The sequence below is a fragment of the Natator depressus genome, chromosome 6 (genome assembly GCF_965152275.1).
Source record: "Natator depressus isolate rNatDep1 chromosome 6, rNatDep2.hap1, whole genome shotgun sequence".
Classification (NCBI taxonomy): domain Eukaryota; kingdom Metazoa; phylum Chordata; order Testudines; family Cheloniidae; genus Natator; species Natator depressus.
In genome coordinates this window covers 56,316,932-56,331,449 of record NC_134239.1, presented here as the reverse complement: position 1 = coordinate 56,331,449, position 14,518 = coordinate 56,316,932, and the positions used below count along the sequence as shown (strand labels likewise).

The 14,518-nt window shown below is 46.2% G+C and overlaps 1 protein-coding gene across 5 annotated transcripts in view; it reads right to left on the bottom strand.

Annotated features, from left to right (window-relative positions):
- HSD17B12 (hydroxysteroid 17-beta dehydrogenase 12) overlaps window positions 1–14,518 on the bottom strand; it is a 255,125-nt gene that overhangs the window by 76,805 nt on the left and 163,802 nt on the right. For all 5 annotated transcript variants that reach the window (XM_074955307.1, XM_074955309.1, XM_074955308.1 and 2 more), the window contains 2 exons: window positions 4,272–4,318; window positions 3,438–3,513 (listed from right to left, as the gene is read on the bottom strand). In XM_074955307.1, the coding sequence (XP_074811408.1) occupies window positions 3,438–3,513; window positions 4,272–4,318 (123 nt within the window). The remainder of the gene's footprint in view (window positions 1–3,437; window positions 3,514–4,271; window positions 4,319–14,518) is intronic.

Here is a 14,518-nt window from a genome sequence, read left to right as displayed (position 1 = left end):
CTGGACTGTAAATGACCTGGGATCTGAGTGTCATCCTGGCATCTTTGAGGCAATGTAATGCCTTTTCTGTTCTTGAGCTAAATAGGTCCATACCCTCAAAGGGCAAGTCCTCAATTGTGGCTTCAACTGCTCTTGGTAAACCAGATGTCTGAAGCCAAAAGGCCCACCACATTGCAACTGCCGTGGCCATCAAGCAGAGTTGGCTACCATTTGGCCCCGTTTGATGGAATCCCTCAGCTCTTCCATGCAGTCCTGCATAAGTCACAATCAGAAGAGGGTTACCCCCCTCTCATATCGGGAAGCTCTATTTTTGCAAATAAAGCCCAATAGTTCATGATGGAAAACTAAAAGCTGATGGATAGGCCTTTCAGCTGACCAGGTCCAGCTTCTTGGGGTCCTTGTCTTTTAGAGCTCCTTCTATGGATCTGGTTTTCTCCTGGACAATAGAGATAACCGTGGTGTTGGATGGACAAAAATGCTCAAAGCCCTTGAGTGGAAACTGGTATTGTTTTTCCACTTACTTCGAGGTCAGCGGAAGTGAGGCCGAGGTATGCTAAAGAACGCTTGCTGGGTCCAGAATGCCCTGGGTATTGAGGATGTTGAATAGCTTGGGTGTGTCTTCTTGCACCACTGTCACTTCAATGTCTAGTATCTCAGCTATCCTGGATACTAACTCTTAGAACACTGTGAAGTCATGGACGGTTGGGGCCACAGTGACTGCTTCATCTGGAGAGGAAAAGGGTACCTTGAATGGGGAGGGGAGCTAGTGTCTCTCTCACTACTTCTGCTATATCCTTGGGGGGTTCCCCGCTGTTCTGGTGAGGGTCCCCTTTACAGCAATACCAGTGGCAACTGAGCTCTCCTTTTCATCAAGACACGTGAAGTCATCCTGCTCAGGGATCTAAGCAAGGGTAGGCCCCAGCAGGGCCCCTATGCCCAAGGTAGTGCATTATATTAGAACAGTCTAACTGCGAGGACTCACCCATTGTCAGTCCTACACTGGGACTTGGTGCCACATGTCTTTCAAGGCAATGGTTCCCTGCATAAGTCAGAGAGAAGAAATAGCTTTCTGGGAATGGTGGTGCTGATGGGTGCAGTTCCCGTTCTGACAGTAGTGGGGCCAGGGCCAGGTCTGGTGCAGAGAGGAGCAATGAGGGGGGCTCTTCAAGGGCATATCTCAGAACCAGGAAGGGCTGCTACCTCCAAGACCAGTGCTGGCATAGATCTCTGTGCCAGTATCTGTACCAGTGCGTCTGTCTACCACAACCTCAATGTCACTACTACTGTCTTGGTGCTATCCTTGATGTTGAGGATTTTGAAGTCTTCTCTTTCAGTAGAGTCCTCTGCATGGGAAGGACACGTTGTGCAGTACACCCTGCATTTGTGCTTGGTGCAGAAGTGCCTTTCCACTCCAGAGGATGAAGCCAGTACCTCTGCTCCTTAGTTAGTGCGGAGGCCTTCAGTGCTGACACAGATTTGGCTAATATCAGGGATGCTTACAATGGCACCAATGGGTTTGGCACCTTCTTTGCCTTCTCTTCCCTACTGGAAATGGGGATGTGGTGATCAGTTGTTAGAGCACTTGCCAAAGATAATCTCTTCACTTCCTGTACAGAGGATAACTGCACTCCTGGATCTGATGCTACGGTTATGGATTACTCCACTGTCACGTTTGAATCTTGTGTTTTAAAATTTTCAGTTGTGGGACGAAAAGAAGCGGCAACAGCACATTTAGCTAGGATGTGTATTTCCATGGGACAGAACAGGCATCTGCTGGGTTCATCTATGATGGGTATTATTCCATTGCAGGAAGGACAGGCTTTAAACCCAATAAGTTTTAAAACCTGCCATAGCTAGTGGCTGATGGAAAGCATCTTGCCCCACTGTACAAGGGGTGTGTGCCCCACCCCCCGTCTGTCCTAGATGCTTTTTTATTTTTTTTGCGGAGAGGCTGCCCAACAAAAATTTTACAAACAAATTAATAAAAAGGGAGAAATGAAGATGACAATTCTTTACTGGAGAAAGTTCTGGATATCAGAAGTGGGTCGGATACAGTCCAGGTTCTGTCTCACTGCCACAAATGGTAAGAGGGAGGGTTGGTGCCACTCCACCCTTTATTTCCTCATATAAGGCAGCATAAGATACATGTGTGGCCCCACTAGACACTGCTCTACAAAAAAATTCTGAGCCCACACACAAGAAGCACATGTACATCTACAAGTGACATGTACTCTAAGAGGAATCCTGGGTTCTACTCCACTCTCTGGAGCAGAGTGTGCAGTAACAGTTACTGATTTTTCTGTCCCATCTCCTAACATATCCCTTCTCTAGTCAGTCTGCTTCTTCCTTCTCCGGCATGTTGCCTGGCCAACAATACAGGTAGCATTAAGAAACCTGAAAAGACAGTCTCCTTGATCTGGTGCCAGGAGCAGCAACTGCAGGTAGAGTCCTAGTCAGTCTCTGCAGCCCTGAGCTGGAACATGCTCAGCACAAATGCAATATTTGAGAAATTAGATGTCAACATCTAAAAAGCCTCTGCTAAACACATGCAGTTGGCAATTTTCAAAGACTTATAAATTTGTGTAGAATTTTAACAGGGAGAGCAAAAGGCACCTATCTGACTCCAGGTTAACGCCTTCTTAAATTTCAAGTATCTGCTCCAAAGCATGGCTGTAAGAGCTAGAGCTCCTCAACAAAACATTTGTAGTAATTTAACATTTGAAAAACATTTTCCCCAACCTTATTTTCAGAAATGATGGAATTGTTTTTGCTGAAACTTTCCAAAACAATTCGGCCCGAAGAGAAGACTTGGCATGGAAAGTTTCAGACTAAACAGCTAGTTTGGCCAACTTGTAAGCAACTGAAAACAGTCTTGTAATGGGAAGCATTCTGCAATCTTAACTACAGCGTCACCCCAGCTCCACTTCTAATAATATTTAAAAAGTTATATGGACTATTTCTATCTGGTGTAATTTCTTTGACATCAGCAGAGTTACACCACGGATGAATTTGTCCCACTATTACTAATCTTAATTTACATATTTCTTTATTTGAAAAACCAGAGGGAGGGAATGCATTGTGATTAGCGTAAGATGACATGTTTAGGATTGTTTTGAGTTCCAGGAGAAAAAGCACAGTTTTGAAGATATCCCATTCTAGAATTAACCCCCAATTGCTCTTGGAAATGAGATAATGAGAATTGTACAAATTTGGTCAGTTAAGCACTTCTCTTTTTACCATATTCATGAAGGTTTTTTTTTAAGTGTAATGTAAAAGTGATGAAGATTATAAGAATGTAAAATTAAGGTTTATAGAATCTTTAAAAACTATCCATTAATGATTACAAAATTGTTTTCATGTGGAATTGGAGAGGCCAAAGGAGATGTATTTTAGCTTTCATGTGTTAATTTTGAAATTTAAAAGAGTTTATCACATACTTATTTCACTGGCAACCTGTTCTAGTTTTTCTTGAGATCTGCTGATAAGAGCCACATTCATTCCATGCTTTGCTAGCTGAAAGAAACAAAAGAGATACAGAGCAGTTCAATCACAACTGTGCAAGAGATCACTGGCCAGCATCACCCTTAAAGAAAAGGTGAAACTTGGGTCAAATACCACAAAATATACATTGACTGTTAACAGAGAAAGTCAGATATAGAAATTATTATTTAAAATAGCTAGAGGTGAAGGAAAAATAAAACAGTGAGTACCAGAATGAGTACATGGTACTTTACTGCCCCACGCCAAAGACACTTACAAAGGATCTTCAACAACTCTGCTCTAAGGTAGGTGAATATTTACATTTACAGATAGGGAAACCGAGGCAGGGGTTATGTAATTTTCCCAACCCCACAGAATAAGGTCAGTAACAGAACTTGGAAATGAGAACTCAGGCTCTAAAACCCTTGTTTTACTCAAATAGACTAGATTATTTCTTTATAGCTCTACAAAAATACTGCTTGTAACAAAATTAACTGTTACCTAATCAGCTATATTAGATTCCTTTATTTGTTCTACTGCAGTCCAGATTCTCTGCCCAGCCCAAAAGCCAAGGAAGAGTGCAGGTAACAGTACATAGGTATTTGATATTTGTACTCCATATTCTGCATTTGAGTCTAAAATAAAATGGGGGCATTTCAGGTAACACTGATCTACGCCAGAATTAACGTACATTTGCATGAGATAGGATGACACTATACTATTTCACTTTCACTGAGTCTGGACAGAGTCCATATCAGTTCTGATCATTCTAAAGGAATAAAAAGGCTTACCTCTTCTGCATAGGCTTTTCCAATTCCATCAGTAGCTCCCGTGACAACTATAACAGGGGAAAAGGGGGGAAAAAATAAATATGAGTTATTACTGTAAAGATAGCTAACAACAAAGTGGTCATTAGTAGGTTATTGGAGCACCCCTTCCGACTAAGCAGCTCAGGTTACATCCTCACATGGTACCTGACTCCATTTCTTCTTCTTCTTCATTATTAAAAAAGCTTTTAGAAAACCGACACTCCCTCTTCTAATGCCATAATCCATGTTTGGAGACCCAGATTACCCTTTATGGCCCAAATGGTGACTTTCAACTCCCACTTTCAATTGTAAAAGTTAAGTTGTAAATATCAAACACCTCTCAGATTAGTTTTATTTAAAACAGTGAGATTAAAATGACCAGAGGTCTGTACGGAACTGATGAAAGTACATCCAGACTCATGGTGGACAAGGCACAAGTCAGCACAAGGCTGTTTAGAACTAATTTCCGGTCACGTATTCATTTCCTCTGTGATTCCATCCCCTCACTGCCCACACCCTAGTGTCCAGGAAGGTTAGATTTATCAGTGGAAAGTATAGCCAGACAAAGTCTTATGAAATTTTTTTCACCCATGGAAAATTGGATTTTTGACTCAGTGAAAATTTTTGAGGTATGTGTGTTTTCCTCAAAAGCTTTTTAGTTTTCAGCAACTGAAAAAAATTGTTTTTCGTATTCTGAACATTTCAACAAAACCCAAAGTTTTCAAAAGAAAAAGAATCCCATTTTCTGATCCCTCTAGTGGCAAGTCTGGCAAACGATAACTAGGTCCTCTGTATTGGACCCTCATAAGTCTTTCTGGGACCCTCACCTACTATAGTGCCATGAGGAACTAAATCTGGGTACATCATGGCCACTTTTGAGAGGGGATTCCAAAACTCCATTCACACTGCTACCCACTGTTTTATCAAAGAAAGCTAAAGAGCAGCTCCTCTATCCATTTTCGCTACTTTGTCTACCACCTCTATCCAGCTAAGCATGCACATTCAGCATCTCCTTCTTCCTCAACTCTTCCCTGCCAGCCGGCCCACTTAATTACACTTAGGCCTTGTCTACACTGTCACCTTAGAGCACTGAAACCTTCTTGCTATGGGGTGCAAAAAGAACACACCCCTGGGCTGCTCTTAGTGGGACTGAACTGGGAACTGGTTTAAAGTGCCCATTTCTGTTTTTTCTGAGCAACGGGTTCACAGGAACACAGTTTACTTGCAACAAAACAAAAACAAAGAAAATGTGATGCGTTTTGCCAGATGCATTACAGTTCTGCAAAATGACACTGTCACCTAAGTTCAAGGGCTAAAGCAAGCTCTGCTTTAAGTCTTACATTATGTATTATCATACAATTCATTACTGCTCCAACAAAATATGATAAACAAGACAGAAAAGAGAAAAACTGCACCAATACCATTCTCCCAAAAATTTGACTATCTTCTGAACTAACCTGATTTGAAGAATGTTCGTGGGCCATTTTCCACATTATAAATTAGTGAAGTATTTGAAAGAGCAGCCGTTGCTTAATGGAAAACTGGCTCATTGTATTTCCTCCTCCTAGCCACAACTTCATGGCTTGTCTCCTCTTCTTCCCTAAAAAGTTTCAGTCTGGACTAGCAAGCTCTCCACTTTAAATCCCTCCATAAAAACCATTATTGCTTTGTCTTCAATGCTATCAGCACCTTAACTGGGTTGCACCTACAGACTGCATGCTCCTTAAGGAAGGGACTTAAGTCTTCCTACATATTTTGCTACGTATCTACAGCACTTCATGAATAAAATGTTAGATTCAGTATAGTGCAAGAACACACGATACACACACAGTTCTTCACTTGTTCTTTATTACCAAGGTCATTTACATGATTTTTATTTGCCATGTTTGCGCCTATTACTTATTAATCATAAGACTGTGTGTGACAGCAGCCACTTTCAACATAACAAAAGATTTGGGACTTTAGGTGAGACATACATAGCAAGAACAATTTCCTCACTCCTTCAGGTCCTGCTTCACCAAGAGCCTATGTCTGGCCAATGGAAGCTAGAGGAAGTGCCCTCCAGAATTCAAGTTTGATTGTTAAGTTGGCCCAGGGTTGACAGTCAATAAAAAGAAAAGGGCTACAAAAGTCACATCCTTCAAAAAGAAAAATATGATGGCTCCAATGTTTCCAACCAGGGCTTGATCCACGCCCAGGATAAGGCCACACATACTTAATGCACATTGTTATAGCTTCACTCCATCAAAAAACCAAATTTCCCCCCAAACCCCTCAGAGTTCTGTACCACATTCGTCCCCAGGTAAAACTCAATTCTGACATCCCCACACTCCAGTTAATATATTCTGGGCTCCCCTCCCAAGCCCCCAGAGCTCCCCCATTTTTTTTTTTTTTTTTTGCAGCATGCTGGAACTACAGCTGCTGTGCCTTTCTGATTCCTCCTCTTGACAGAAATGGCATCTGAGCCATTGTTTTCCTGCTCCTCTCCAGTTCATCTTCCCTTCCCATCCCCCTCAAAAAGAGCAAGCAGTTCAGGAGCAGTGTTCTCTGAGCCACTCTGCTCCTTTGTTCCTCAACCCCCTGAAGGGAAGGAGACAGTGGCTCCAAGGACAACTCAGTCCACTCTCCCAGGCAAAATTTCTTGTTTACCCTCGTTAAGCGTATTTTGTTCCCAGACCTACTCCCAAGTTCATAGAAGCTCTTCTTGGGAACAGGGTCCCAAGCTCTACTCCAAAGTTGGAAGCACTACTACTAGTCCAGCCTCCTCCTATTACCAACAGGATGCAGAGTACTACTGGACCATTCTGATGGCAAAGGAACAGAGACTGAATTAGTGCAGAGACTGTGGCCTGGTTCACACTAATTGTTTTGCCAGCACAGCTGTTTTGTTTGGGAATGGGGGCAAGTCACACTGACCCAGCTATACCACCATAAAAGGTTCTGTTGCTGATACAGCTTATTTTGTTGGAGGAACTAAGCTATACCAGCAAAGAGGCATCTCTACTAGGAGGGTTTGCTGGCATAGCTATTCTTTCTAGAGTAGATATGACTCAGAATAAAGCAAGGCGATTGAGAATATGAAGAGTCAGGGTTTGTCTACACTTAAACTGCTACATTGGTATAGCTGCAGTGTTACAGCTGTGCCACTGTTGTGCTTCCGTGTAGACACTACCTATACCGAGAGGAGGTAGGCAATCCACTTCCCTGAGAAGGAGTATGTAGGTCAGGAAGAATTCTTCCATCAATCTAGCACTGTCTACCCCAGGAGTTAGCGTGGCATAACTACGTTTCTTGGGGGAGGGTTGTGAATTTTTCACACCTGAGAGATGTAGCTAGGCCGATGTAAGCTCCTGGCAGAGACCAGCCCAAAGACTTGAGGAATGAGTGCTGACATTTTCATTCCCACTCTTGAAATACTATGGCCAGATATACACTCAAAAGTTAAGTCGGCCCAGCTATGTCACTCGGGGGGTGTGAAAAATCCATACCCCTGAGCAACATAATTAAGCTGAACGAATCCTCACTGTAGACCGGGGTCTCAGACATCAAGCCCGCGGAGTTATTTGCTACGGCCCGCCAAGCTCCCCCCCGCTCCCTCCCCCCGGAGTTATTTCCTGTGGCTGCCAAGCTCCCTCATCCGCTGCCCCTCCTCCCCCCCAGAAGCCACGTCCCCACTCCTCTGCCTACCTCCAGGCACTTCCTGCCAACAAACAGCTGTTTGGCAGTGCTTAACACTTTCCAGGAGGGAGCGGGGAAGGAGTGGGAAGTCATGTGCTCAGGAGAGGAGGCAGAGAAGAGGTGGGGCAGGGGTGGGGATTTGGAGAAGGGGTTGGAATAGGGACAGGGAGGGGACAGTGTTGGGGTGGGGACTTTGGGGAAGGGGTGAGGAAGGGCCTCATGGAAGTGGTGGAGTGCAGACAGGGCCAGGGGCAGAGGGGGTGGCTTTTGTATCTTATATTAAAAGGTGTCAGCGATGCAACCCTCGGGCCAATGTACTAGTCCTCATGTGGCCCTCATGGTGATTTGAGTTTGAGACCCCTGCTGTAGACAATGCTAGGGCAACAGAATTCTTCCATTGACCTAGCTACTGCTGTCACTGTGGAGCGTCAACTCAATAGCTGTGCTGCCGTAGTGTTTCAACTGGAAACAAGCCTATGAATGGCCATTATGAATGACAATGATCAGTCACTTGGAAAGAAAAAAAGAGTGAGAATGACTCTAAGCCTGGTGGTTAGAGCACTCACCTAGGTTGTGGGAGGCCCAAATTCAAGTTCCTGCCCCAAGGACTAATTATTTATAAATGCAGAACAACTACAATAGGCGTGACAAAGAGCCCTATACCAGAATACCCCCATAGTTCAGTGGTTCGGGCACTCAGCTGTTTAAATCCCTTTTCTCCATCAAACAGAGGGGGGACTGAACTGGGGTTCCCCGGGTGAGTTTTGTAACCACTGGGCTCAACGGGAGAAAGCCTCCTCCTCCGCCATTGCTGTGATTCCTGTCCTCTTTTGCTTTTGTCAAAATGAATGAAATTGAAACAAAGAATGGAGTCAGTTGTTTCAACCTACCTGAAACAGTTTTCAACTTTTTGATTCACCAAAAATGTCAAAAAATGTCCTTTTTAGTTTGACGTGAAATAAAACGTTTTTTGGGTTTTTTTGGAATTGCCAGCAAATGGAAAAATCCATCATTTGTCCAATTCTATTCCCTAGCAGTGTTGCTGGGGAACAATACATACAACATAGCCTTTTATTTAAGGCACTGCAAATAATACGGAATTAAGTGGTCGTTCAAAGCAATAGCACCAGGAATATCATGTTTTAATATTCTAATGTTTTAATATTCCTGAAGTCCCGATTTAATTTTCCAAATTTCCCTGCATATGTGGGAATCTTTTAATTTTACTTAATCATGATGTGCATGTGCAGAGGTGTGAACTTTTGCAGGATTTTCCCTGAGGGAGGATGTAGAAAGGACAGTTCCACCTAGATGAAGCAGCACAATTTCTGTTATACACAGACTTAAATTAACCTGCTTGTGTTAATCACAAGTGACAGAGAACCAAGTTACACCAGAAATATCCAGTAAGCGACCTAATGACTGCCCTTTAGAATGAGGGAAGATAGTTAACCATTACAATAGCTGGCCTTAACTTATACTAATCTGCAACAAGTGGAGAAAACGATTGATACGCTAAAGGGGCCTGCAGACAGCACTGGCCAGTCAACTGCACAATAGACAGGGCTGGTAGCACTGCCTATTAAGGTTGCCTGACGCTGCCCTTTTTAAGAAGCCTTATCTTTTGCTCATAATTTTGCCAAACTAACCATGGGCTGAAATTTGCCAAGCTGGGTGTCTGTCTCAAGTTGAATTTATTGAAGTTTCAGCCAAAAGAGCACAGTCATTTCTAAGAATGAGACTAGGAAAAAAAATATGCTGTTCTACAATATTAAAATTCTGGTGACTTTTTTGCTTATGCTTTGAACCATGGATTTGAAATTTGTGCAAGGCATGTGCCTTCTGCTGTTCCTGTGAAAATCCACCCAAATTTAGCCAAGGTAAGCCTCTGGAAAGAGATCTATTCACATATACTCAGAGACTTGAGTTTAGCAGCTAAAAATCTCTGCAGATTCAAGCCCTCACCAAGCCTACTTCAGTGTCTCACAGCTGACCAGTCTGCACATCCCCATACAAAGTGACAGCAAGGTCCTGCTCAGGGCTGCTGTTACCAGCCGCTCTGGGCAAGGTACCAGAACTGAAAGCAGGAAGTCGGTCTTCTGTGCTCACAGCGACACTTCCAGTGGCGGATTAGCCACTGGGCCCATCGAGCCCATTCCCAAGGGCCCCGGCTTCCACGGCCTGAGCCCCCCCGAACCCAGTCCCTGGCAGAAGCTGTGGGACAGGCAAAGCCCAAGCACTGCCCCTCCCCGACCTTAGCAGAAACCCCTCAGCACCCTCTCCCTGGTCCCTGGCTGAAGAACGGGGGAAGGCCAGGCACCCAGATCCTCACTGCAGCCCTGGGACCGGAGGAACTCTCACTCCCTGCTACAGCCCCAGGGCTGTAAAGTGGGGACAGAGCATCTCCGATCTTGGGGCTATGGGGCTGGGGGTGAGAGCAAAAAGGAACAAATGGGTTGTGGGGCAGGTGGAATGGGGAGGACCCTGGGTGGAACAGGGGCAGGTCCCAGGGAATGGGCAGAATTGGGGTGGGACTGCAGGCAGAAGGGATTGGGGGGCGGGGGAGCCACTTGCTCAGGCCCAGGGAAGACAATCCTCCTCTGGACCTTTCCCACTGGTGCCCAAGCAGTGTGGAGGAGGAAGCCACCTGACTCAAGCATAGAAGGGACAAGAGGTGGACTGGGAAGGGAGGGAAAGGATTAACTTGGGACAAGGAGCACACTGGAATGAAAAGAGAAACTGTGACTGAGAATTATGGGGACTGGTTGGACAAGGGGACTGGATTGAGACACAGATGAGATGAGGTGGAGAGAGAAGGGGAACACTGAGATCAGACAGAGACAGGAGACTGAGGACCAGTGTGAGGGAGAAAAAAGAGTTAAGGGAAGGGAGATGGATTTAGCAAACAGCCAGATACGGGGAAACTGAGATTGGTTGAGCAAAGACACTTGGTGTGGGGTAGAAGACTGGGATAAAGGAGCAGGGCAGGGCAGGGGAGAGACTGGATAGGCAAGGAGAATGGGAAAGGAATGAGACGCCTGAGGCGTGGACACTAGGATTGGCTATGCAAGGAGAAAAGACAGTCACCTGTTTCCGTAACTGTTCTTCGAGATGTGTTGCTCATGCCCATTTCATGTTAGGTGTATGTGCTTGCCACATGCACCGGTGCTGGAAGTTTTTCCTTCAGTGGTATCCATAGGGGACCGGCTCTGGCGCCCTCTGGAGTGGCACACATATGCCGTGGCATAAGGGGTGCCACCCCCCCCCCACCACCACCCTCATTTCCTTCTTGCCAGAACTCCAACAGCGGGGAAGGAGGGCGAGTCATGGAATGGACATGAGCAACACATCTTGAAGAACACCAGTTATGGAAAAAGGTAACTGTCTTTTTCTTCGAGTGCTCGCTCATGTCCCTTCCATGTTAGGTGACTCCCAAGCAGTACCAACGGAGGTGGGTAGGAGTTCATGGACATGTAGCTGTGCTGAACCCAGTGTTGTCTCTGGCCTGCTAGGTGATGGCATAGTGTGCCATGAACATAAGAACTGAAGACCACGTCGTGGCTCTGCAAATGTCCTGGATGGGGACATGTGCCAGAAAGGCCACCAAGGACGCTTGTGCTCTTGTCGAGTGGGCCTTCAACAGAAGTGGCGGTTGGACCTGCGCCAACTCATAAGAGGTCCGTATGCAAGAAGTGATTAAGTTGGAGATCCTCTGAGAGGACACCAGAAGGCCCTTCATCCTGTCCCGTCGCGATGAAGAGCTGCATCGACCTGCAAAAGGGCTTGGTACACTTCAGATAAAATGCCAGCCTAGGTGAACCACCTTGAGTTTTGACATTTATCTGCAGACCATGTACCTTGCATCCGCATCACACTGTGGTGCGCTCCCCAGCCAAGGTCTGAGGCATCCAATATCAGTGGTACCGAAGGTCACGGCTGTTGAACAGGATCCATGAAGGACTGTTCCAGGGTCTGTCCACCACTGCAACATGGTGACTACCTCTGGTGGGATGGTGACTACCTTGTCCAGGTGATCCCTGGATGGGGCATAGACTGTTGCTAGCCACTGCTGGAGGGAGTCGTATCCGGAGCCTCACATGGTGGATGATGTACATGCACGCCGCCATGTGGCCCAGCAGCCACAGGCAGACCCTGACCATCGTGATAGGAAACACGGAGACTCCAGCGATGGGGTCTCTTATCATTGGGAACCTGTCATGCAGCAGAAATGCCTTTGCCCTGGTAGAGTCGAGGACCGCCCCGATAAACTCTTTCCTTTATACAAGCAAAGAGAGATTTTTCCTTGTTTCTCAACAGGCATAGTCTCCTGCATGTGGTCAGCAGCATCGTGATAGTGTCCTGGACCTGGAGTGACCCTTGACCAGCCAGTCATCAAGGTAGGGGTAGATCAGGATACTCCAATGCCTAAAGCAAGCACCATGAACTAGTAGTGTGCGGATCCCACCATGAAGCGGAGGAAGTGTCTGTGTCCTTAAAAGATCGCTCTATGAAAGTATGCATCCTTCAAGTTGAGGATGGCATACCAGTCTCCCAGATCAAGGGAGGTGATGATGGAGGCCAGGGAGACCATGCGGAACTTCAACCTCTTGAGATACTTGTTGAGATCTCAGGTCCAAGATGGGCCTTAGGCCCCCTTTGGGATCAGAAAATACCGGAAATAGAACCCCTTGCCCCTGAGGTCTAGGGGGACTTCTTCCACAGACCCTGCCTGCAGCAGGCCCTGCAACTCCTGACACAATAGACTCTCGTGAGAGGAGCCCCTGAAGGACGGGAAGGAGGATATAGCCCTGCATCATAGTATTGAGGACCCAATGGTCCGAAGTTATAGATGCCCAGGCTGGGAAGAAAAAAGAAAGACAGTTGGAGAAAAGGAGAGGGGCAGGATCCAGGAAAGTGGTTGAAATGTTGCCCTTACGCACCCCTCAAAATGCCTGCTTAGACCCCTGTTGGGTGCAGGAAGAGCCAGCCTGTATCGAGGTAGCTCTATGCGGGTGAGCGCTGGTGGGACGCTCCCACAGGTGGTGAGTGGAGCCGCACTGGTGGGGACCAACGGAGTGGTCCACAGGCAGGCTTATCCCTTGCTTTGGGAACTGCCATCACCGGTGTGGGCAGCACCAGGAAGGGCATGATGTCCTGCGCCACCTGCAGGGCCTCCAGGGTCAATGGCATCGTCAGGTGCTGGACTCGCATGCCACTGTCTGGGGCGGTCAGCGCGTCCCGGGATTGGTTGACCCGCTCAACAGAAGTCGGGGCCCGATTCCCACTTGCGGGTGATGAGCCGGCCTTCATGGGTCTGGGCTCACCTCCTGCCCTCTCCTTGCCCTTGCGAGCAGGAAGCCGACCTCTCCTGGTTTTCCTCCTCTTACTGGCCGGTGCTGGGGAGGTGGATTTTCGCCTGTCTGACAATGACACCGGTGGGGCACTCCGCACAAAAGCTGCAATGCTGGGCATGGAGTCCGATTTTTGCTGCTCTGGTGCCAGAGTCAGCGTCGACTCCATAAGGAGTGCTTAAAGTTGGATGTCCCGCTCTTTCTTACTGTGAGGCTTAAAGCTCTTGCAGATGCGACACCTGTCGTTAATATCAGACTCCCCTAAACATTTTAAACAACTGGTGTGGGGGTCACTGACCCGCATAGGCTTCCTACAGCAGTTGCACACGCACCTAACACGGAATGGACATGAGCAAGCACTCGAAGAAGAATAGTGCTGGCTACAACAAGCCTGGGGTAGGGAGAAGCCAGGATTGGGATAGGTTGGAGGAGAATGGGACAGAGTCATGCTTGGGGGCAGGCAGGCGGGGGGGAGAGGAGAAGAAGAGAACAGGCAAAAGGGTCTCTCGTTTCCCTCCCTGGAATGGAACCCAAGATTCCTGAGACTCACCATTCTTCTGTTAGCAAATATCTGTGAAACCCACTAGCAAATTGTGTCATTCTTCTCCAATGCTGCTCCATACAGAGAATGACAAGGTACTACTGCTATGTTAATTTGTTAGTTCAAGTAGCAGGTGTGTGTGTGGTGGATCTAAAGGTTCCAGCCCTGCTAATGAACCATGTGGGTGTCGATATGCCACAACAGAATTTATTTTTTCAGTTTGCTTTTTTAAAAAGCTACCATGTTACACATACAAAAGATATATTAAAATAATATTAAGTCAAGTCAAACACTCAAAAGTTAGAAAATGCCAGAATTGAGGTTACATGTGCAATCTTATTTCTACCCCCTGTGTATACACACTATGATGCAGTCTAAATTACATGACCACATACTATTTTTTCCACATTAACTGCACAGGATGGATCTGCTATGGAGATAAATGTATGTTGTATAGTGAAGGAGAGTTGTCTGTAGGACCCCTGCTTCATTTGTTACAGAAGTTGGAAGGTATGTAGTGTGACCAAACAGCAAGTGTGAAAAATCGGGACGGTGGCAGGGGGTAATAGGAGCCTATATAAGAAAAAGACCAAAAATCTTACGCAAAAATCGGGATTGTCCCTATAAAATTGGGGCATCTGGTCACCCTAGTAGTGTGA